This window comes from Manis javanica, chromosome X, assembly GCF_040802235.1.
Source record: "Manis javanica isolate MJ-LG chromosome X, MJ_LKY, whole genome shotgun sequence".
Classification (NCBI taxonomy): Eukaryota; Metazoa; Chordata; class Mammalia; order Pholidota; family Manidae; genus Manis; species Manis javanica.
In genome coordinates, this window is record NC_133174.1 from 124,512,024 (window position 1) to 124,534,070 (window position 22,047).

General features: G+C 38.8%; 1 protein-coding gene across 1 annotated transcript; it reads left to right on the forward strand.

The window, feature by feature from the left end:
- The first annotated feature begins 13,102 nt into the window (after positions 1 to 13,102).
- On the forward strand, positions 13,103 to 21,718 carry CCDC160 (coiled-coil domain containing 160). The gene is made up of 3 exons (XM_037016855.2): positions 13,103 to 13,421; positions 14,539 to 14,590; positions 20,327 to 21,718. Exon 3 carries the CDS (start codon positions 20,351 to 20,353, stop codon positions 21,320 to 21,322), a length of 972 nt encoding a protein of 323 aa, XP_036872750.2. The 5' UTR covers positions 13,103 to 13,421; positions 14,539 to 14,590; positions 20,327 to 20,350; the 3' UTR covers positions 21,323 to 21,718.
- Positions 21,719 to 22,047: the final 329 nt, after the last annotated feature.

The window sequence follows — 22,047 nt, forward strand, 5'->3', positions numbered from 1 at the left end:
ACTATCTGCATTCTTTGAATGTAAATTTTAATGGTACAGGTAGGGATAAGAAGAAATCTTTTCAAAACAAGGTCTTAGAATAAAAAAAGACATATGTGTCCCTATGTTTATTGCATCACTATTTACAATAGCCAAGGCATGGAAGCAACCTAAGTGTCCATCAGTAGATGAATGGATAAAGAAGATGTGATACATATACACAGTGGAATATTATTCAGCCATAAGAAGAAAACAAATCCTACCATTTGCAACAACATGGATGGAGCTAGAGGGTATTATCCTCAGTGAAATAAGCCAGGCAGACAAAGACAAATACCAAATGATTTAACTAATCTGTGGAGTATAACAGCAAAGCAAAACTGAAAGAACAAAAGAGGAGCTGACTTACAGACTCCAAGGAGGGACTAGCAGTTACCAAAGGAGAGGGGTTGAGGAGGGTGGATGGGGAGGGAGGGTGAAGGGGATTGAGGGGTATTAAGATTGGTACACATGGTGTGGCGGGGGTCACAGGGAAGACAGTGTAGCACCGAGGAGACAAGTAGTGACTCTGTGGCATCTTACTACACTGATGGACAGTGACTTCAATGGGATATGGGGGGACTTTATAATATGGGTGACTCAAGTAACTACAATGTTTTTCACATAAAACCTTCACAAGAGTGTATATCTATGATACCTTAATGAAAAAAAAAGAAGAAATCTTTTCCAGCAATTTCCTTATGTTGTTGACCGTTAAGTCCACCAGAAAAACTCTCCAAATTAAGTATTAGTTGAGGGGATAGAATAACAAGGGAAAAGTTATACACCTATAATATATGAAATAGGAAATAGATTATGGTCAGAAATAGTTACAGTTGTAGAAAGAAAAGATGGCCAAGTACACAGACTGTTAATTAGCAGTTGAACAGTGGCACCTGCCTGTCCCTGGGAATGCACACCATCCGCAAGAAGTACGCTCTCCTTCTTGGCTCCTCATTTCTTTCTGGAATTTCCACTGCTGCTTTTAGCCTTTTACCCTCTATAGCCTCTGCCTTTACGGAGACCCTGTCCCAGGCTGTGATAACTTGTCAGTGACTTAAAGCCTGTGCAATTCTCTGCCTGTTCTACTGCTGTAAGGAAGGGAGTGTGTTTTTGTGAAGTTTCTCAGTTGAAAGTCTTCCCTTGTATAAATGTCATTATCTTATTTGTGACAATTAGGGTCTATAAATAATGTGTATCCTAAATCCTTTTTGGACACTATAGAATATAAATTCTGCTAATAATAAGCTAAGAGCCCATCCCTCTACTCTGCTTTGTTCTTCACTGTAGCCTATGTCACCACCTACCATTCCATGTAGTTTACTTACTTCTTTCTTTTCTGTTTGTTCATATGGACATAAGATCCATAAGGATAGGACTTTTTGCCTGTTTTGTTTATTATTATTTCCTCAGTGCTAGAACAGTTCCTAGCACAAATCAGTGCTCAACTAGTATTTTTAAATGTTATGTTAATGTAATGTAATGTTATATTGAATTATGGATTCAACATTATGAGCTCACCAAAGGAACCTAATCACTGTGTATAATGTTGGCTCTGTAAGAAAATGTTTTCAGAGCTCCAAATAATGAATTTCCAAGCCAACATGAGAAACATGTGCCATTTGCAGCTGGTTATTTATTTGCTTTAATTTATGTGTCTATAATAATACCATAACAATACTAGAAAGCCATGTATTAAGTTAATGAGGAAGGTCCTGGTCTTATCAACTTATTAGTAAACAAGAGAAAGTAGCCTAGGCTGTATGGCTTTAAGCAGTATCGGTCTAGTCACAGGTACGTCTTATTTTAGACTGATCTCTGTGACTATGGCCGTCTAACTCATACCCCTTAGTTTTAATTCTGTGTTCAACATGTAACTTTGGTTGTAAGTGTACTTTTCAGTGTATATATGCTTCAAGAGAGAGAAGCCAATCATTTAGTATATGCTTCTTGAACTCCTTCTATGTACCAAACACTGTGCTAAGTCCTGGGCATAGATTGGGAAAATAGCAAATAAGACCCCCCACCTTCCTGACATTTAAAGATAAGTGGGGGTGGGGAGGATGGGCAAAACAGGTGAAAGGGATCAAGAGGTATAAACTTCTAGTTATAAAGTAAGTCACGGGGATGAAAAGTACATAGGGAATATAGTCAGTAATATTATAATAACTTTGGTGACAGATTGAACTACAGTTATCATGGTGAACATTTTGTAATAATTGTCAAATTACTATGGTGTACAACTGAAACTAATATTGTATGCTAACTACACTTCAGTAAAAAATTTCTAATTTAAAAAATAAAAAATAAAGATAATTGGGGAATGGAACTTAAATAAACCCACAATAAATATTTGATCACAAATTATGATAAATTTTCTAAAGGAAAAGAATAGGGTACCATTGTATTAGGTGGTCAGGAAACATCTCTGAGAAAGTGATAGTTAATGTGAGATATGAAGTATGAATAGGTGTTCGCCATGCAGGAGCATGGGAACAATAGTCCAGGAGGAAGGACAAGCAAGTGTCAAGGATCTGAGGTGGGAAAGAATTTGACATGTTTGAGGAACTGAAAACAATGCCAGTCTGTCCATAGTATTACAAAAGGGGACAATTATGGATATATGAGAAGGAGTTAAATCATACACAGTTTTGTGGGTAATGTTAAATAGTTTGGAATTCATGTAAAGTTCAAATGTAGCACTCTGACAGGTCTAATTTTCATTTTTGAAAGATCACTCAGGTTGCTGTGAGGAGAATGGATTGCTTGGAGAGAAGAGTGGGTATAGGACATCCAAAGAGGAGGCTATTGAAGTAATATAAGGGATAGATGCTAACAGCTTAAGAATAACGGCAGAGGAAATGTAGAGAGACAACCCAGATCTGAGCCCTGAAGAAGGGTCACTTCCAAGTTGTATAGGAAAGTGAGGTGCTGTGAAAGCCAGAAACTAGCTCTAAAGGAGAAGGAATAATCAGGTGTGTCAGAAACTGTGGAAAGGTTGAATCAGAAAGCAGTGAAAAATATGTCAGATTGATACAGCAGCTTAGTGATATTTTCTGACCTCTGTAAAAAGAATTTTAGTGGATGCAGAAGCTATGTTGAAGTGGACCAAAGAGGGAGTACAGGCTTTCTGTTTCCGGCACGTGATCACTTGCGCAAACAACAAAAACTACTGGTTGATAGATAAGAAAACATCTACTTCAAAGCCTTAAAGATCTTCAAGGTAAGGAATTACCAAGATAAAACCTAAGAGAATATAGAGAACTGAAGTAATGAAATCAACTTTGTCCTGAAAACAATTGCGGAATTTGGGGAATTCGAGGATTTCAACTTTGCAGAAGCCCCCAAAACATGGGGGTCAAAGACAGAAACCCAAGGACCAATTAAAGGTAGAAAGTCTAAGATATCCTTTTCCCAATAAATTGGTGCCCAAAAGGAAGTAAAAGTAGATTTTAATTTACCTTCCCACCTACTCTTCTAGGCGACTACAAAGGAATATTCCCTGATGGAGGCCAAGCAGGAGAGGGAAGAAGAAACTGGCCTAGAAGTTGTTATCATACAGCTCCAATTCATACTGCCTGGGTGACTCCAGTCATACATTTTAAGTGATCTTGACCTCCAGATGTTTAGCAAAAACAACATAGATCCTTTGTGAGGAAATCTACCTTTGTCCTAGATCTCAAAGAATTTATTCAAGTTATTTTATAAACAAAGAAAGCAACTCACAAAAAAACTTAATAATCTAATAGGGAATTTACTTACTGCAAGTGAAAACTAACAACAGTAACAGACAGCAAAGCCATATTCTGAAATAACTTAGTGAAGTTATTTAACACAGAATATGAGGAAGTATGCTTACTGTGTTTAAACAAGTAATGTGTGCAGAGAATAAGATATTCTAAAGAATATCCATATTTGAAGAATTGTTTCATTGAACTTCTAGAAGTAAAAAAAATCATGATCAAAATTAAGAACTCAATTCATTGAAGAGATTAGCAACAAATTAGACAAAATTAATTAGAGAATTAGTAAACTGGATGACATTTCAGAAGAAATTATTCATAAGAGAATAGATCTTAGGAGTTCCTATCACAAGGAAAAAAATTGTAACTGTGTGGTGATGATGTTAACTAGATTCATTGTGGTGATCATTTCACAATATATACAAATATCAAATCATCATATTGTAAACCTGAAACTAATGTTAAATGTCAATATTATCTCGGTTTTAAAAAAGAAGTAATTATTCAGTAATCAGCACAGAGAGGCAAAGAGATAGAATATGTGAAAGAGGGCACAAATCATTTTCTAGACAGGCTTTGCAATTGTTTGGTATGTTTCAAATCGAGCTGTATAATATAGCATAATAGCACTTTTTTCTAGAAAAAAGTTGAAAGAAAGCAAACAAGAAAGAAACTTGGAATTTTCAGTGATAGACTCAAGTCCAAAGTATACAGTTAATCAGAGTTCTGGAAATAAAGAAGGGAGATCAATAACTGAGAGATTTTCAGAACTGAGCAGACACCAGAGTACAGCAACCAGAGAAAAAAGATTACTTTCAAAGAGAGGAGAAACACTAGGCAGCAACTGACAGCTGATTCCCAACAGCAACAGTGGAGCCAACAGACAATTGAATGTTAGCTTTAATGTGCCAATGGAAAATAACTATCAGCCTATAATTTCATGTCTGCAGAAATCTCTTTCAAGAAAGATGGTGAAATACAATGAGCAAAAGTGCCACCAGTAGAACATCATTAATGGAAATTCCAAATATAGAATAAAAGTTATTGCAGATGCCAGAGATGCAGAACGGGAACAGAACAAAGCAAGTTAAAAACATATGGATAAATCTAAACAAATACTAACTGTATAGTGGGGGGGGGGGGTGTCACGGGGAAGGCAGTACAGCACAGAGAAGACAAGTAATGACTCTATAGCATCTTACCACGCTGATGGACAGTGACTGTAATAGGGCATTTAGGGGTACTTGATAATGGGGGGAGTCTAGTAACCATAATGTTGTTCAAGTAATTGTACACTAATGATATCAAAAAAAATAAGGCAAACAAACAAAACATAAATAGACTCATAAATATAAAATAAATCCCATTTGTTCATAGTGAAAAAAAAACCGAACTGTATAACAAAGTAATTGAGTCTTAGAGGGTTAAAGTATATAAATATGCAGAATTAGAATACAATATTAATACAAACTGAGAGGGAGCAGTAAATGAATCTAGTATTTAAAGGTTCCTTTGGTGTCTGAAAAAAAGTATTGATTAGTCCCAAATTTATATAAGCTTCCACATTGCAGTCTCAGGGATAACCACTTAAAAATAAAATCAGAGAATATAACTTTGAATTTAGGAGAGAAAGAAACTGTGGAATAAGAAAACGTGAGAAAGAAGGGAAAGAAAAATGGAAAAGAGGAACTTACAGCACAAAAATGAGGTGGTTGTTTTAACCCAAATATTTCAGTTAAAATGAACAGATTGTCAGACTGGACTTGAGAAAAGCACAGTCAATTATTTACTCAGACATATCAAAAATATAAGGAAGCAAAAAAAGTTAAAAGGAAAAGAATTGAAAAAGTATATACCATAAAATAGTATACAACCCCACTGGATCTACAGATTCAAGGCAATTCCTATAAAAATCTCAGCTGGCTTTTGCAGAAATTGACCCACTGATCTGTAATGCATATGGAAATTCAACAGAATCAGAATACCCAAGACAACCTTGAAAAAGAACCAAGTTGAAAGATTCACATATACCAATTTCCAAAGTTACTACAGAGCAACAGTAATCAAGACAGTGTGGTACGGGTACAAAGATAGACATATAAATCAATGGAATAGAATCAAGGGTGCTGAAATTAATGCTCAGATTTGCAGTCAATTGATTTTTTGGGGGGAAAATTTATTTTGCATATCTTCCCTCACATATTTTTGGTTTCAAATACAGCATTTATAATACAGCTTAAATTTTGTGGCTGCACATTGCCTTGGGGTGCTTATTATTAATAATTCCATATGAAATGGGAATAGAACAAATATAAAATCATTTCCAGACATTGCAAAGGGAAAATGTATGAACTCCTTACTTTAGAGAACAATGTTTAGGAGACAAAGGAACTTTCTTTAGTTGGTATCCTAGTATTATTTTTGTAATTCTTTTTTTATTGAAGTATCACCAATATACAATCTTACATTGGTTTCAAATACACAATACAGTGGTTCAACAGTTACCCATATTACTAAATCCTCACCCCCTCTAGGGCAGTTACTATCTGTCAACATAGAAAGATGTTACAGAATCATTGACTATATTCTCCATGCTGTACTACCATCCCTGTTACCAACTTATATTGTGATTGCAAATTATTGTTTCCCTTTATCCCACTCACCCTCTCCACTTGCCTACCCAAACCCCTCCTCCCCACCAGTCCCTTCTCAGTGTCTATGAGTCTACTGTTGTTTTTTTTTCATTCTGTTTTTCTTTGTTTTTATGTTCCACAAATAAGTGAAATCATATAGTATTTGTCTTTCTCCACCTGCCTTATTTCACTGAGCATAATACCTCCTAGATACATCCATGTTGTTGCAAATGGCAGGATTTATTTTTTTCAATGGCTGAAATATTCCCTTGTGTGTATGTGCCACCTCTTCTTTATCCATTCATCTATTGATGGACACTTAGTGTGTCTATCTAACATATCTACCAGTCAATTGATTTTTGACAAAGGTGCTAAGACATTCAATGTGGAAAAAAGAATCTCTTTAACAAAGGTTCTGGGACAACTGGATGTCCACTTGCAAAAGAATTTTGGTCAATTTTCTCTTTTTATGATCCACTTTTATAAAATGTCACTTGGATTTATCACTGGGATCCATGTATCAAGACAACTACATACTTTGCTATCTGTACATGAACTGAGTAACAGCTGTAAGTGACCAGTTGCCAACAAATTTTGAAATAAGTGATGTAATTGGTTATTGGTCAGGATGCACATCTGTTATTTATATGGTTACTTGTGGACTGAAGAGCTGGCAGCAAAGTCTGTACTTTATGCAATTAACAGTTAATACACTGTGGTAACTAAAATTTGAACTGTGTTTTTGGGAGACTGGTGTTATTTAACTAGATCATGGTTACTGAAATTTGTGCATATTGGAACCAAGCAAAGTGAGAACTCTCTGTATACATGCTTTACTTATTAGAGTCTACCTTCAAATGGTATATATCCTCACGTATAATAATACATGAACCTTGCAGTATTGTTCTTCCATTTTTCCCTCCCAACATTTGTGCTTTGCCATGTATTTTACTTTGCATATATTGTAAACCCACAAAATACTGATCACTTTTGCTTTATACAGTTGACTATCTCTAAAGAGATTTAAATAATAAGAAAGAAGTGTTTATACCTACCCACAAATTTACTCTCTCAAATGCTCTGCATTCCTTTGTATAGAATCAGATTTTCATCCTCTGTCAGGACTGAAGGACTTCATTTAACATTTCTTGGAGTGCAGGTCTTCTGGTGATGAATTCTTTCAGCTTTTGTATATCTGAAAAAGTCTTTATTTTGCTTTCATTTTAAAAGATATATTTACTGGGTAAATAAGTCTAGGTTGACTTTCTTTCACTACTTTAAAGATCTTGTTCTAATGTCTTCTGGCTTGCATCATTTCCAATGAAAAATCTTCTGTTCTTTGTATGTAATGTGTCTTTTCTCCCCATTCTGGCTGCATTTAAGATTTTCTGTACCACTGTTTTTAAGCAATTTGATAATCATGTGCCTCCGTGTCATTTTCTTCTTGTTTCTTGTGCCTGGAGTTTGTTGTTCTTACTAATTTTTGAATGCCCACTATGTGGCACACTGCCTGACATGTTGCAGATAAATTAACAAATATTTCCTGAATCAAACTGAATGATTTTGTAAAGTAAATCAGCTATATGAATATATTGATTTGGATTTTGAATTATTTTAATTTGTTTAACCAAAATCACCTTCGCTGACAGGTATTACCTTTTTCTGTTGGTTCTGACTCTCACTCCAGATTCCCCCGTGTACTGCCTTGCACATTAAGCTCCAGTAAATCTGAATTAGTTTAGTATTTCCAATATGTCATGCTGTTTTATGCTTCTGTGCCTTTGTACATGCTATTCCCTTTACTTTTATCTCCTTTGTCTGCCTGGAGAACTACTATTCATCTTTCAAGACCCAGCTCAGATGGTTCCACTTCCAAAGAGCTTAACACTTCCATGACTCAAACCCCTTTCCCATCTGATGGACCACTCCTTCATCTGAGTCCATCCTTATTTTGTAATTACTTTCATCCCTGCATTTATCACATTTGTCTATCTGAATACTTTTAGCATTTAACCAAGTCCCAGGAACATCAAGTTGCTCAGCAATTGTTACTTGAATAAATGGGAGTTGGGAGAAACTTAAGAAAATGAATAGAGAATTAGGAGAAAGCTATATAAGGTTGGATTCAGTTGTTTTTAAATCAAATTTTTATTGAACTACACAACAGAAAGAATGTGCAATTTGAAGTGTACAACTCCATGATTTTTCACAAAGTAAATGCATCCATGCAATCAGTGCCCAGATCAAAAAATAAAACACTACCAAAAGCCCAGAAGCCTGCCTGATGCCCTTTCCCCGTCACTATTTCCCCTATGGTGACCATTATTCTAACTTCTAACCCTGAAGATAAGTTTACCTGTATAACAGCTTCTATATTATAGTCAATACTGGATCGAAATGTGATACTTTTATTACATATGACTACCACTACCGAGGACTAAGAATTATTGTGCACCATCTATTTACCAAGCACAGTTCTAACTGCTTTACATATATAAACAAATTTATCTTCACAGCCACCCTGTGAAGTAGGAGGCACTCTAACTACTTAGGTTAAGCAATTTGCTCCAAGACACATAATGGCTAAGTGGTAGGGCTGGCATGTAAACCTAGATAGCAAGTCTCCAGAGTTTGTGCAGTGCAATGGACAAACATCATCAAACTATATGTTAGCAAAATATACGGCAGTAGTTTAACAGCTATTACTGTCCATTGCCTGCTGTTGGAAAACATGAATGTCAGAACAAGAGATAGCTGGATAGAGAGTCTCTTGGGTGCCAGTAGTCAGATGTCCTTTATAGATCAGTGCTGCAGAGTTGTTGAAAGCCAGAGCTGCTTGAGTCCAAGCCCTAGCTGCACTATTTACTAACCATGCGACCTTAGGCAAGTAACTTAAACTTCATGTCCCTTAGTTTTTCACCTGTAAAATATAGGTAATAATAGTACCTACATCATGAGATTGCTGTGAGGATCAAATGAAATACTCCTGGCACGTGGTATGAGCTTCATTCATTCACTCATTCATTCATCCATTCGACAAATATTTGTTCAGTGCCTACCATGTGCCATAGCCTGGGCTTGTTGTTTAGCATGTATCAATGAAAAACCCAAGATCCCTGCCCTGTTGGAAGTTGTGGTATAGTGAAGCCTGCAGCGGGGGTGAGGGGTGGCAGAGAACAGAAGAAAAAGAACATAATGTAGTACATTAGAAAATGGTAAGTGCTATCTTACTTCACTGATGAACAGTGACTGCAATGGTGTATTGGGGGGGGGGGGACTCGATAATATGGGTGAATGTAGTGCTACATTGTTTTTCATGTGAAACCTACATAAGAGTGTATATCAATAATACCTTGATAAAAATAAATAAATAAAAAGAAAATGTTAAGTGCTAAATTTTTTAAAAGTAGAGCAGAGCATGGAGTGGTGGGAATGCTGGAGAGGTTGAAAGTTAACAGTGTTAAAAAGAAGAGTCAGGCTAGGCGTCACAGAGAAGCTAAGATTTGAACAGAGTCAAGGAAGATGAGGAAGTAAGATTCATGGATGTCACGTGTCTTTTGAAGAGCATTCAAGGCAGAGGAAACAGAGCAAAGTCCCTAAAGCTGGGAGGGTGTCTGCTATTCTGGGAACAGCAAAGCAGCCAGTGCTGCTCGACTGGATCATCAAGGCACAAAGTGGCAGGAGAGGAGGTCAGAGAGTTATTGTGCATGTGTGGGTGGGGGGTAAGGATTCTCCATGAAAATCCTGTAGGACCTTGTAGGCTATTATAAGGATTTTGGTTTTTACCGCAAAGCAAATTGAGAGCCTTTGTAGCCTTTTGAGCAGAGTAGTAACATGATCTGACTTAATATTTTGTAACCATGTCTCTGGATCTGTATTGAGAATAGATGGTGAGTGGTTGTCACAGGTTGAATTGTATCCTCCCAAAAGATAGGCTCAAGTACTTAGCCTTGCAGTACCTATGGATATGCCTTTATTAGAAATAGCATCTTTGCAGACATAATAAAGTTAAGATGAGATCATATTGGATTAAAGTGGGCCCTAATCCAATAACTGATATCCTTATTGGAGGTGGGACATTTGGACACAGAGATACACACAAAGGAAGACAGCTATGTGAAGACACAGAGGCACATAAGGAGAACACCATGTGAAGACCAAGGCAGATATTGCAGTGATGTGTCCACAAGCCAAGGAAGGCCACAGATTGGTGGCAGCCACCGAAGTCTGGAGAGACAGACTGTCCCTCAGAGTCTCCAGAAGAAACCAACCCCGCTGACACCTTGATTTCAGACTTCCAGCCTCCAGACCTGTGAAGGAAGAAGTGTCAGTTGTTTTGGGCCCCCTAGTCTGTGCTGCTTTGATGCGGCAGTGCTAGGAAATGAAATCAGTGCACAAGGGTAGAAGCAGTCAGGAGGCCATAGTCCAGTCAAGAGATGACAGGGGCCAGAAGCAGGTGCTAGTGGTGGAGATGGTGAGAAGCCATCATATTCTGGATACAATATGAAGGTACAGCCAACAGAATCTGCTGACTTATGGGATGTGGTGTGTGAGAAAGTTTAGCTATTATTATTATTATCTGCATGAATGATTTAAATATTTATCAACATGTAGTCTATACCTATAAATGTATGTTCTTTCCTTGCCCCAAGTATCCCTGGCTTGAGACTACTCAAAGATAATTCACCAGGGCAATCAAAAGAGGCTTATATTGCTGTGTGATCAAAGGATAAGTCGCATGACTTCTCTGGGTCTCAATATCTTACTTGGTAAAACAAGAAGTCTGGGTTCCATTGTATGACTGTGTGATTCTATTATGAACCTTGTTGCCTTGGTATTGATAAAGGTTCCAGAGGAAAGTAAACTGTTTTCTGTCTTCCATATTTGAAAAGCTATCTCCAAGTCTGCATTCACTTTGAATAACAAAAGTCTGTCCTCACTGTTGTTGACCTTCTGCCATTTCAGACATTGAGTAAATGAAGGAGTGACCCACCATATTTAAAAATAGAATTACAGCAAGATCAAGGTAACCTTTTGTGCATTTTTTTTTCAGGAATATGGGAGTGGGATGGGGTTGCCTAATGGGAGTGTGGGACTCTACCTGAAATAAAGGTTTGGAATTCTGGGTCTTAAGACTTCTGACTCCACTTCCCAGAGTACACCTTGAGTTATCATCATCAATGTATTTATATTTACGTTTCAGGAGGATAGTGAATTTATGACAAGATAATACTAATACTAATGCCAACAGCAAACATTTATATAGGGTTTGCTGTGTGTCAGACATTACTCTAAGGGTTTCAGAAATATAAACTCAATCCTTACAATACTCCTGTGAATTATGTACAATTATGATTCCCATTGTACAAACAAGGAAACTGAGGCACAGAGCAATTAAGAAAGATTCTTTTATTACATTAATAAGGGATTTTATATCAACCAAAAGTCAATGGAATCCTTTCAAAATAATTAAAACAGAAATGCTAAAGGCAAGGCAATTTGGAGACTTAATATCAAGGAAAGAAGTTTTGTCAGAATCCCACAAACTAATTCTGACAGGGTCTGTAACAAAACATACATTGACATTAAGCCTCTTCTGTCTCCAACCCTATTGACACTGGTTCTACAAAGAGGAAAAAGGAGACTTAGAACTAGGCCTCAGGGCACCTGAAGGCAGCCCTGCCAGCTGCCAAACACCTGTTAGATCCGGTTCCCAAGAAGTTTTGAAATGTATCCCAGTATTGTTTCTAAGTTACTTCCTTGCTAGGTCTTGATAAATGAGAGTGTCACTCTTTAAATGTGCTTAAACCTCCTTACACTTGAGATTCCGGAGCTGATGTTTCCTTTCAACTTCATGCTTCCTAGAAAATACTAACTTTCCTAAAAGTCACAATTATTACTATTTTGGACACCCCAGTCCCATTCTGTTTCAGGCACCACCACCTTTGCCAGATCCATCTTTTGGTCAGGCCCAGCTGGGTTCAAATCAGACTATAGCTAGGGTGTGTGACCAATCTGGTGGTGGAAGACTCAGCACTGGGCACCCAGGCTAATCAAAGTCTGCGATCGTTGACTTATTCAGCAAAATATCGTGACTGAAACCTGTAACATAATGAAGAACATGGGTTTGTTCCCCCAACGAAATCGAAGGTTATGAGCAATCTTTGAAGCTCCAAGAGAGTAGTTCTGAGGCTGATAAAAGGAAACCCTTTTACCCTGCCAGTCGTGTAGAACTGGTTGCTCCCAATAGATTTTCCATTCAAATAGGTCCAAGAGCGGTTTAGAGAAATTCCTGAGGGATGAATGAGGAAACCATGGGCTCTCTATCTGAGATACAAGCCCACCCTCCCATAGGGGCGCCACAAAGGGACAATGCTCTCCTGACACAGGCCCTTAGAACCTTGGTCAGAGACAAAAAGTCTGGCCAGACCATCGTGTTGAAGGGGCAGGGGTGGGCGTCAGGGTGCAGTTCCCACATTGTTAGGGACCCTGAACCAAATCCAGGCAACCTTTGAGAGCTAACCTTTCTGAACGTCATGGTACTAAACTGGAGGCCTAAGGCTTACTCTGTGCCACTCCCTCCTGCTCCACAATGGCCGTGTCCAGCTGGCTTTGTGAGTCACCCTAACCCTCTGGAATAAGCCCACTGCGGGTGGGGCTGCCTCGCAGTTTCTCCCCCTTTCCCAGCCTGACTCGGCCCTCTCGCTGTTTGAGCTCCCATTTCTTGCAGGCAGACGCCGCCGCTGTGCCCGCCCCACCGGGCATGCTCAGTGCTCCGGCGAGCTTTGCCGGCAGGCAGCTCTCGGCTGGCCGCGCGGGTCCTCGCGCCCGGGTCCCTTTAAAGCAGGCCCGCCGGTTGCCAGGCAACGGCGCGGCCGGCGCCGGCGCTGCACTGCAGAGGCGCTGCCCCGCGCGGGCTTGGCCGGGGCGCGGTGGCCAGCGCCGAGCCTAGGGCTGCCGCCCGCCGCTGGTGGCCGGCTCCGGGGAAGCGGGGACAGGGCCCAGCGGACCCCACCCACGCCTCCAGGTATGTCTGGGCCTGGGAAAGCCGGGGCTCCCCGGGCTCGCCCCTCTTCTTCCCAGGCTCGCCGCAGGGTGACCCGGGCGGAAGCGCCCGCGCTCCCCACCTCGACCCCCGCTGCGGGTTTCTTTTTCTCTTGAGGGTCCCAGGCCGGGAGCAGGCTGGCGTTTGGGAGGGAAGGGAACAGGGCGTGTGAGTCGGGGCGTGGAAGGAAGAGTGGGATCAGGCCTTGCCCGCTGCCCCCTAGCCAGAGGGTAGGGACTGGGGCGGTGGAAAGTGTCGCCTGTGGCGGGGGCCGGGCAGCGCCCCGACTGGAGCCACCTCCTCTCCACTGGAAGTGGCGATGGCAGGAGTTTCAGTTAACCATTTACAGAGAAAACCCCAAACTATGCATACACAAATAGGGCTTTAGAGCAAAAATGTGACTTCCATGCTAATAAAGTACTCAGCCTTCAGAATTAAGGTGACCCTGTATCTTTTCTTTCAGAAGGAATAATTTCACAATAATAACAAAGAATTGGCGCTAGCAAGTGTTCACAGGGCCCAGTTTTCAGTGGTGCTTTGCTTCACTCACAATACCTGCCAAACAATAGAGAAGACAGTTGGTCTCGTAAAGTGGTCACTTTTTGGTTCATATGTTAGGACCCTGCAAGAGTAAGGCAAAGATCAGGATCAATTCCCTTTTTAATGACTTTTCAAATGAACTGTACTCTGAGGGAGGGAGGCAAGGCCTGGGCTCCAACCCTTTGCTAACGTGGCTCTTGGCGTGCTCATTAATAGCAGGCATGCTGCTGCGGCTGCGGCGGCCACCAGCGGTGGCTCATTTGCCCAGTAGGTGCTAAAGGTAAGGAGACACTGGGTTGAGTAAATGCCATCACGATTCTTGTCCCATTTGATACTTGCATTGCTTGGGGACTTAGCATAGTAGTTGAGAAAGTGGGTTGACAAGTTGAAAAGAAAACTTGCTTCAAAAAATGTCTAGCATCACATTTCAGATAAGCCAAATGACATTCTAATTATATCACTTGTAAATTTAAGCTACATCTCAGACATAAACAAGGAATTGGGCATTCTGGCTAATTATATTTTCTAATTACACTGGGGATGTGATTTTATTTTTCAGTTCAAACTGGAGAACAACAGCATCCAATAGAAGACCTTGGCCATCAGGAAGTGTAAGTACAGTTGTGCAGGCTTTTTTCTTGTTAGGGGTGTTTAGAAGCTCAGAGCCTCACCCATCCTCTTCAACCTTGTAACTAGATGATTAATCTGCACTGTCAGTACACTATCAAAAAACCCTCATAAAATACAAGCAAGAAATGTCCTGAAGACTTCAACTAAGCCATCAAAATTTTGAGGGAAAAATAAAAGCCCATTTCCTAAATTGTCACCCAAAAGACATAATAAGCCAGAGGAGAAATTATAAGTATTTACAAACATTCAATTAGAATCAAAGCATTATACAATTTTCAGGAAGAGTATCAAGAATCACTCGTTCAACAGTTATTTACTGAGGGCTACTATGTGTCAGGTAGCAACTAGGGACACAAAAATGAATAAGATGCTAGGAAATAGAGCACAGGGTACTGGTAAAATAAAGGTATATATAAAATGCTATAGAAGCCCAGGAAAAGTCAGAGTACAGTCATCCTTGCTAATCTTTAAACTGACACTCCAACTGTAATATTTCTAAGAAGTTATCGATGGCTCTGAAAAACACTGGGACATTTGGAAAGTTCTTGGTGAAGCAATTGGTGATAAAAAGGAAAATATCTTCAGCTGTAGAAAGAAGGCCACAACTCTTCTGCTTAGAATCAGTTTAGCTTCAGAAATTTGCATCAACAACTTTCAGGATTTAGGACTAATTCTTCCCTGCAGATGCAGGTAAAATTAATGTAAACTTTGAATTTAGGTTCCCCTCTGCTTACTTTGATAGAACCTACATTTTTTTTTTCAATCCAACATTTTCTGAGGTCTGATGACTCCAGGCTGGCAACTTTGGAGTATATAATCTTTGGCCAAGCGTCGGAATATTTAACTGGCTGGTTTATGTTCCAAGGAAGGGAGAGGAAAACCTAAAATACGAACAAAACTGGTTATTTACAGTAGACTTTAAAATTGCTTCCGTTTTTGTTTTCATTAACTTCTCTTAACCACCTGTGAAATAGGTATTTTACACCTGAAGCAACTGCAGCTCAGAGAAAGTAAGTTTTCCCAGTTCCAAAGTGTTGGAGTCTTATGTGACTCATTTGGGCTTTTTTCTTTTTTTTTTTTTTTACTATGGTCCACACTCAATTTTTTTCTCAAAAACTTCCTTTTTCTTCTTTCCCACAATTTTGCACAGTAAAACACATTCACCCACCTTGACTTCAGACAGTTCATTTGGGACTTCATTTTCGTATTTAGTAGTTTTCTCCAAGTCACTGATTCTCAAGGGAGTGGGGAGTAGGGTAGCCCCCCTAGAAAGGGCAAGTCAGAATCTTCTTGAATAAGGAGAGAGGGTAATGATGATAGTTTGTTTTTGCTTTTTTGTGTGTGTGCCTTGTGCCTGGGAATGGTGGAAGCAAAAGAAAAGGTTGAGAAATACTGCTTTTAAGTGAGAACAGATTGGACAATTGAGCAAAGAAGCAAGGCCAGTGACTTCCTTTGTAACAGACTTTTTTTCTTTCCTATTTCGGCCAAGCAGTTTTTCTGAGGGTTGGAAGAACTGAAACCATCCAAGAATAATGGGGGAAAGTTGCCTAGGCTAAGAAGGGCCCTTTGTCTTCCCCATACTGCCCCTGGGCTGTGACTAAAAGCCACGCCTCTAGTTGAGGGGGGTTGAAGAGCTAGTGACAGAAGTTGGTAGTGGGGAGTGACAGAGAGTGCCCATCACAGGTTGAACATGGCCTTTTCCAACTATCATTCCCCATTTACAAAGTTTGGGATGAAGCACTCTTTTTGTGAAGTGGCAAAAAGCCTCTGGGGATTTTCCAGAACTGCTTCCCTCTCTACCCCTGCCTGGAACAATAACCACGCTTTGCAGACACATCTATATTTATGCTAAAGAGATGGTCCTGAAAATTTGAAATCAAATTCTAATGTAAATGAGGTAAGGCAAACGAAAAAAGATCTTTGGTAGTTATGTCATTACATTTCCCTAAGGTATGTAATTAAAAATATTAATATTTGAGAAAATAAATAATTCGATTTCACATATTTGATCACTTATCCACCTTAATATGAGTGTATTCCCCAGGGCCCCCTACCTTAAAAATGAAAATGACATGGTTTTGTGGGTTTCTCATTTCGCATTAAGCAGTGTGTTATTTTCTGGAGCTATATGAGGATAGATATATATTTACCTTAGATTTTTATGGAACAGTTTACCTAAGAATCCATAATAAATGATCACTCTTTGCTTAGCTCACAACAGTTAGGCTATATCACATTACATTATAAACTCATTTTCAATTTATTTTATTTTATCAGTCATTCCCAAATTCTTTAGGTGAATATAAACTACTTCCATGAGTCAAGAGATCCCTTACTCTACCAAAATGCCCTACTACTTTGCTACTGCAAAAAGAAGAAAGCCACCAAAGGATGAATGGTGACGTTTTCAGAGAGACACTAACTGGAACCATCAGGAATCCTTTTTTAATTCATGTCAGACACCAATGAATATATATATAGCCATATCCTGGGCACCCATGCCTTAACAGGGCAGCCCCAAGGATTCTGGGGGACTGCTGTCTTAAATTACCACTGATGTTATTTTTGCCCCATCACTTTATATTGTTTTTCCAAGTTCTGGCTTGTATGTTTCTTTAAATTTTGTTTCCCTTGGAACTTCTTCCCTACATTTCAGTTCTTCCCTATATCCAATGTAGTGCTGGGTAGGCACTTAGAATACTAAATGTTCACAATTGATCCACTAAAAAGGCATGCTTACACTTTCAATAATGGCTTTACCTTATGCTGCAACAGATTACCTAATCAAGTTTATTGAGAGCAAAATGGCTGCCACACCAGGGTAGTCATTGTTTCCGAGGATGTTCCTGTCCTTGCCAGAGTATACTAATGTCATACTTGTTCTGCAATAAAAACAAACAGTGCAATTTGGGAAGAGAAAAATGAAACTGGCAGCTTTTACTCCCAGTCTGGGCTTTGCCAGACTCTGTGACTAGATTTGGGAACAAGCCCTTAAAGGATATCTTGCCAATGAAAGAGAAAAAGAAAGAAAGAGAGAAAAGAAAGAAAGAAAGGAACAGCTCAGAGACCCCTTGACCCTGCCCTGTGTAAGCCATGGGCGGGAAATTCCAAAAGGCTTTTCAAACCTTTCTCTTTCTGTCCTTTGATATGTGACATGCAATTCTCTTTACCCTCCCCCTTTCATTTTTCCTCTCTGCTTTTGTCGTCCTTTAAAAAATACCTAAGCTCTGAAAATAGTGGGTTGCTTTCTTTCAATCTGTGGGATAAAACCTAGCAGAAGAATAAAGAGGAATTTTAGAACAAGCACTGACCTGGAGACAAGGTCTCAGTTTTACCACTACGGTGGTATGGACTTGGGCAAGTCACTTCTCTGAGCCTTAAAATAAGTGGACTCTTCCCAGTTCTGTGAAAGCATAGGCTGTATCAGAAAATTGCACAGAGGCTCAGTGGAAAAAGGTAGTGAAATTGAAAAAAATATATACACTCATATAAATAGATCAACACATCATATTAATATAAAAATATATGTGCTTTTTGGCAGAGACTTTTGGGAGAGTTGGAGACGGAAGATGAGAAATTATTTTTGCAAAGAGTTTTCCATTTTAACCTTGATCTTAACCTTTACCCAGATCTCTATCTCAGATTTGTCATTATTGTTACCTTAAGTATAAAGTGGCCTTACCTTACTTGTCCCTCTGCACACCTCTTTCCTGATCAATCTCACCAATGCCTTTCATCCAGAATTAGGTAGGAGGAATAGTAATCTCTCTCCCATTGCTACCTGATTAGAAGTACTTTTATCCTTTACAGAATTGTCTGGTAAAAATTTTACTGCTAAAAAATGTGACTGGCAATTAGCATACCATCTTCTCTCTTCCCTCTGTTCCTTTCATTTATGATCACGGTAATGATTTCCAATCATTTGCATTCATATTTGTAGGCAGGAAAGAAACCAGGATTATGATTATTTTCCCCTGTAAGAACAGGTAGATCATAGATGCATGTCACTAGTGGTGACTAGTAGAATAATAAAAGTCAGAAAGGACTATTTCAAGGGAAAGGAGATGATGCTCCGATGGTTAATATATACCATGAATTTCGAGTCTGAGCTTATTACTGTGGTCTGATTGACTAAAAGCTTGGCTTATGACTTTTGAACCAATTCTTTTGATACCTTCACTGAATATTTGTACCTTTCCCATTCCTTTAAAGCCAAGTAGTTGTCAGTGAGGGTGTATCCTTGGGAATGTGAGTCCCTTCCCTCGTTTGGGAGGAGAGGGTCAGGCCCGTTCAGTACACGTAGGTATCCAGTTTATTCTTACTGTCCGTAGCAAGGAAAATCTGCTACCATTTTAATTACTGTTGTTAAAAAGAAAATGCTGGGGAGATAATACACCAAAAAGTCATTGCCTTAGGGCCATGGGATTATGAGGGAGATTCCTTTTGTTTTCTGTGCTTTTCTGTATTTTTAAAAATTCTACAAATAACATGTAATATTATTATCATCTTTATATAATATGAAATATCATATAAATATATGTCACATGTTACTATGAGATTTATAATCTTTAATAATATTAAAGAAAATATTAATTAAAAATAAATACAACAATTGCCATTTTTCATTACCAAGATAAAAAGACATTTGTGTGCATGGGAAAAACAAATCAGTGATTTTTCTCAGTGGTTGTATGTAACAAATGTATTACAGCAAATTCATGTGTAAAATGAATAAAGTGACCTCCTCCTCTTCCTTCCCACCTTTTAGTGGTGACTGCAGTTGCCAGTTTGGTGGCTTCTGATGCCAGTGGCCTTTCAGCATGTTGCTTGGGTCCTTCTTTCTCCCCCTTTCAAAGTAGTTACTGATCAAATATTTCTGTGCTTTAGGAGAACTGTATGTTATGAATTCTCTTTGAACAGGGAAAATGCTTTTGAAACAAAATGAATGTCCTCTATAATTTTTATAAATTTAGGAACTTGGTTGTGTTTAGTATACTAAGTTTTCACCTAAGAACTACACCTGCAGTCTGTATCTCCAGAAAAACACATTTGGTGGCATTAATATTTTCAGTTGTTGACATTCGGTTCTCATCATGAAACTGCTGTCGAAACGGATATAATTCTGTATACTTGGCAGTCTTGCCTAAAAGCAAAGCTCAAGACTGGAATAGCAGGAATTTACAGGTCAAGACAGAAGGGCATTTGGCAGAGTTAGTCATAAGGAAGCTTGCATGGTATACTTTACTGAAAGCAGCTCACATTGCATTAAGCCCTGATGTTTTAGTCACTTTCAAGAATGAATAAGCAGTAGTCCAACCCAAAAGAACTAGAAAAGAAATCAGACATATTGGAAGCACAGGTATTAACCTGTTAATTTTAAACTATGTTTACTATTTTGAAGCAATCAGTTTTTGTCTATGGTTGCTTACTCATAGAATTATTTTCTCTACAAGAAATAGCCAAATGTATCCATTTATTATTTCTCTTTCATAGGATCAGAGAATTTTAAAGCTGGAGGGTCTGCAGAACTTAGCTAACATAGAACCCTTTCAATGTCTAAATGGGGAAACTGAGGCCCAAGTCACTCAGTGAGTTAAGGGAGAGCCAGCCATCAAATATTGAGGTTCTTTCACCCATGAGCCAGCATTCTTAGTTCTTTCCTCTACATCAGCTGCCAGTGTAAATAATGTGCCTTTATTTAAAATTTTGTGTTTCAGGAACTAGAAGAGGTGCCTGAAGAAATGGACACTAGAAAAAATCACTGGAAGGAGAGTATGTTTTTTTTCAGTACACAGGATGTTCTAGGCGAGGCTTCTCAGCCTAACTCTTCTTCTGAACCAATGCCTTTAGATAAGGCCAAGAAAATGGAAGGAATCTATCATCTGTCTAGTAGAAAGTTTCAAGAAGAAAATAAATTTAAGAGGAAAAAATTTATTTCCCAAGTAAATGAAAAAGAAGAAGAACCAAATTTAAGAGATAGAAAGAGAAACATTTCAAAGAATGAAGCAGACACAAATTCTGCCCCCTGTGAATCATCTAATCTGGAGATTGCAACCACAGAAAGCTGTAATAGCACAGAAGATTATTCTACCTGGAGTATAAAGGAATTACCAGCTCTTCCACAACAGGACACAAAGAAGAAATTTACTGAAGGAATGTCTCCAAAACTTCACCTGAGTCTTTTGAATGAAGAACTGGAAGAACTTAATGTGAAGTGCAGAAAAATAGAAGAGGAATTTGAAAGTGCTGAAAAAGAACTTTTGAACTCTAAAAAAGAAGTCTCCTCAAAACCCCTAAATTTTCAAGAAACAGGGATGGAAACTTCTAAGAAAGACTGGGAACTCCAAGCTTTGAGAAATGACTTATCTGAAAAAGCAGCCAATGTCAAAAACTTAACTGAAGAGCTCCAGCAAGCCAAAGAACTCATTCACAAGTTGAGCCTGGAGAACAGAGATTTAAAAGAAGCTGTTAGGAAGCTGAAGCGTCAAACTGAGGTTGGAAATGCACTCCTGAAGGAAGAGATGAAATTGTATTATGAATTAGAAATAGAAAAGATCCTCAGTGAGCTTGACGCCATCAAGAATGAACTGAGAACTGAGAAGACCCTACAAGCAAGAAATAACAGGGCCCTGGAGTTGCTTAGGAAACATTTTGCTTCTGTAATGTCATCAAGTACCCTTGACAGCTTTACAGGGGATCTTTTTTTAACTTAAACTTAAAAAAAAAAAAAGCCTTTCATTAGGCAAATCATTGAGCCAAATCAGCATTTCTTGTGCTTTCTTTATGTCCTACTTAAAACGTGTGTTAATGGACTGGAATTTTTCATTTTTAGTGAATCAGGGTGTCCATAAGATGTATAGACGTTACCTTCAAAACTCCTGCTTTCTCTATCTAATGAAGTGATTGTGAGGATCCAAATGGAAATGAAGCTTCAGAAATCTGAATATATGTATATATATTCACTGAAAGACAGGTAGTGATTCACCAAATCATTTATGAACACAAACCAACAGCCATTTCATGATCTTGTGAGCAATATGTCCTTGGCACACGAATATTCTCCCATCTGTGTTCGCTGATGTTAATAAAAATCTCGTTTATGTGTATAAGCATGACATGTGTCTGTGGGTCGTATAGCTGCCTGTTCAGACTCAATGGGATACTAAAAATGTATCTGCTTTCTTTGAGATCTAACCTTAATTAAGCACATATAAACATCTCCAAAAAAATGCAGTTTTTTTTCTTCCCAGCACTGCTGTTTTCCCCATGCCTTCTCCCTTGACCTGGCCACAGTTCCCATAGACTAGAAGACGACTTAGAGACATGGCTGTGACCTTTTCTAGAGCCTTGATTACGGTCAGCAATGGTTTTTGCATTTTCTTATGTTTGACCAGCAAGGGGCGTTGTTTACAAAGTTCTTCCAAAATCCTACCTGGGA

What these genes read in the sequence shown, in the direction of transcription:
- CCDC160 (XM_037016855.2), top strand. Translation starts at nt 20,351, where the DNA reads ATGGACACTAGAAAAAATCACTGGAAGGAGAGTATGTTTTTTTTCAGT.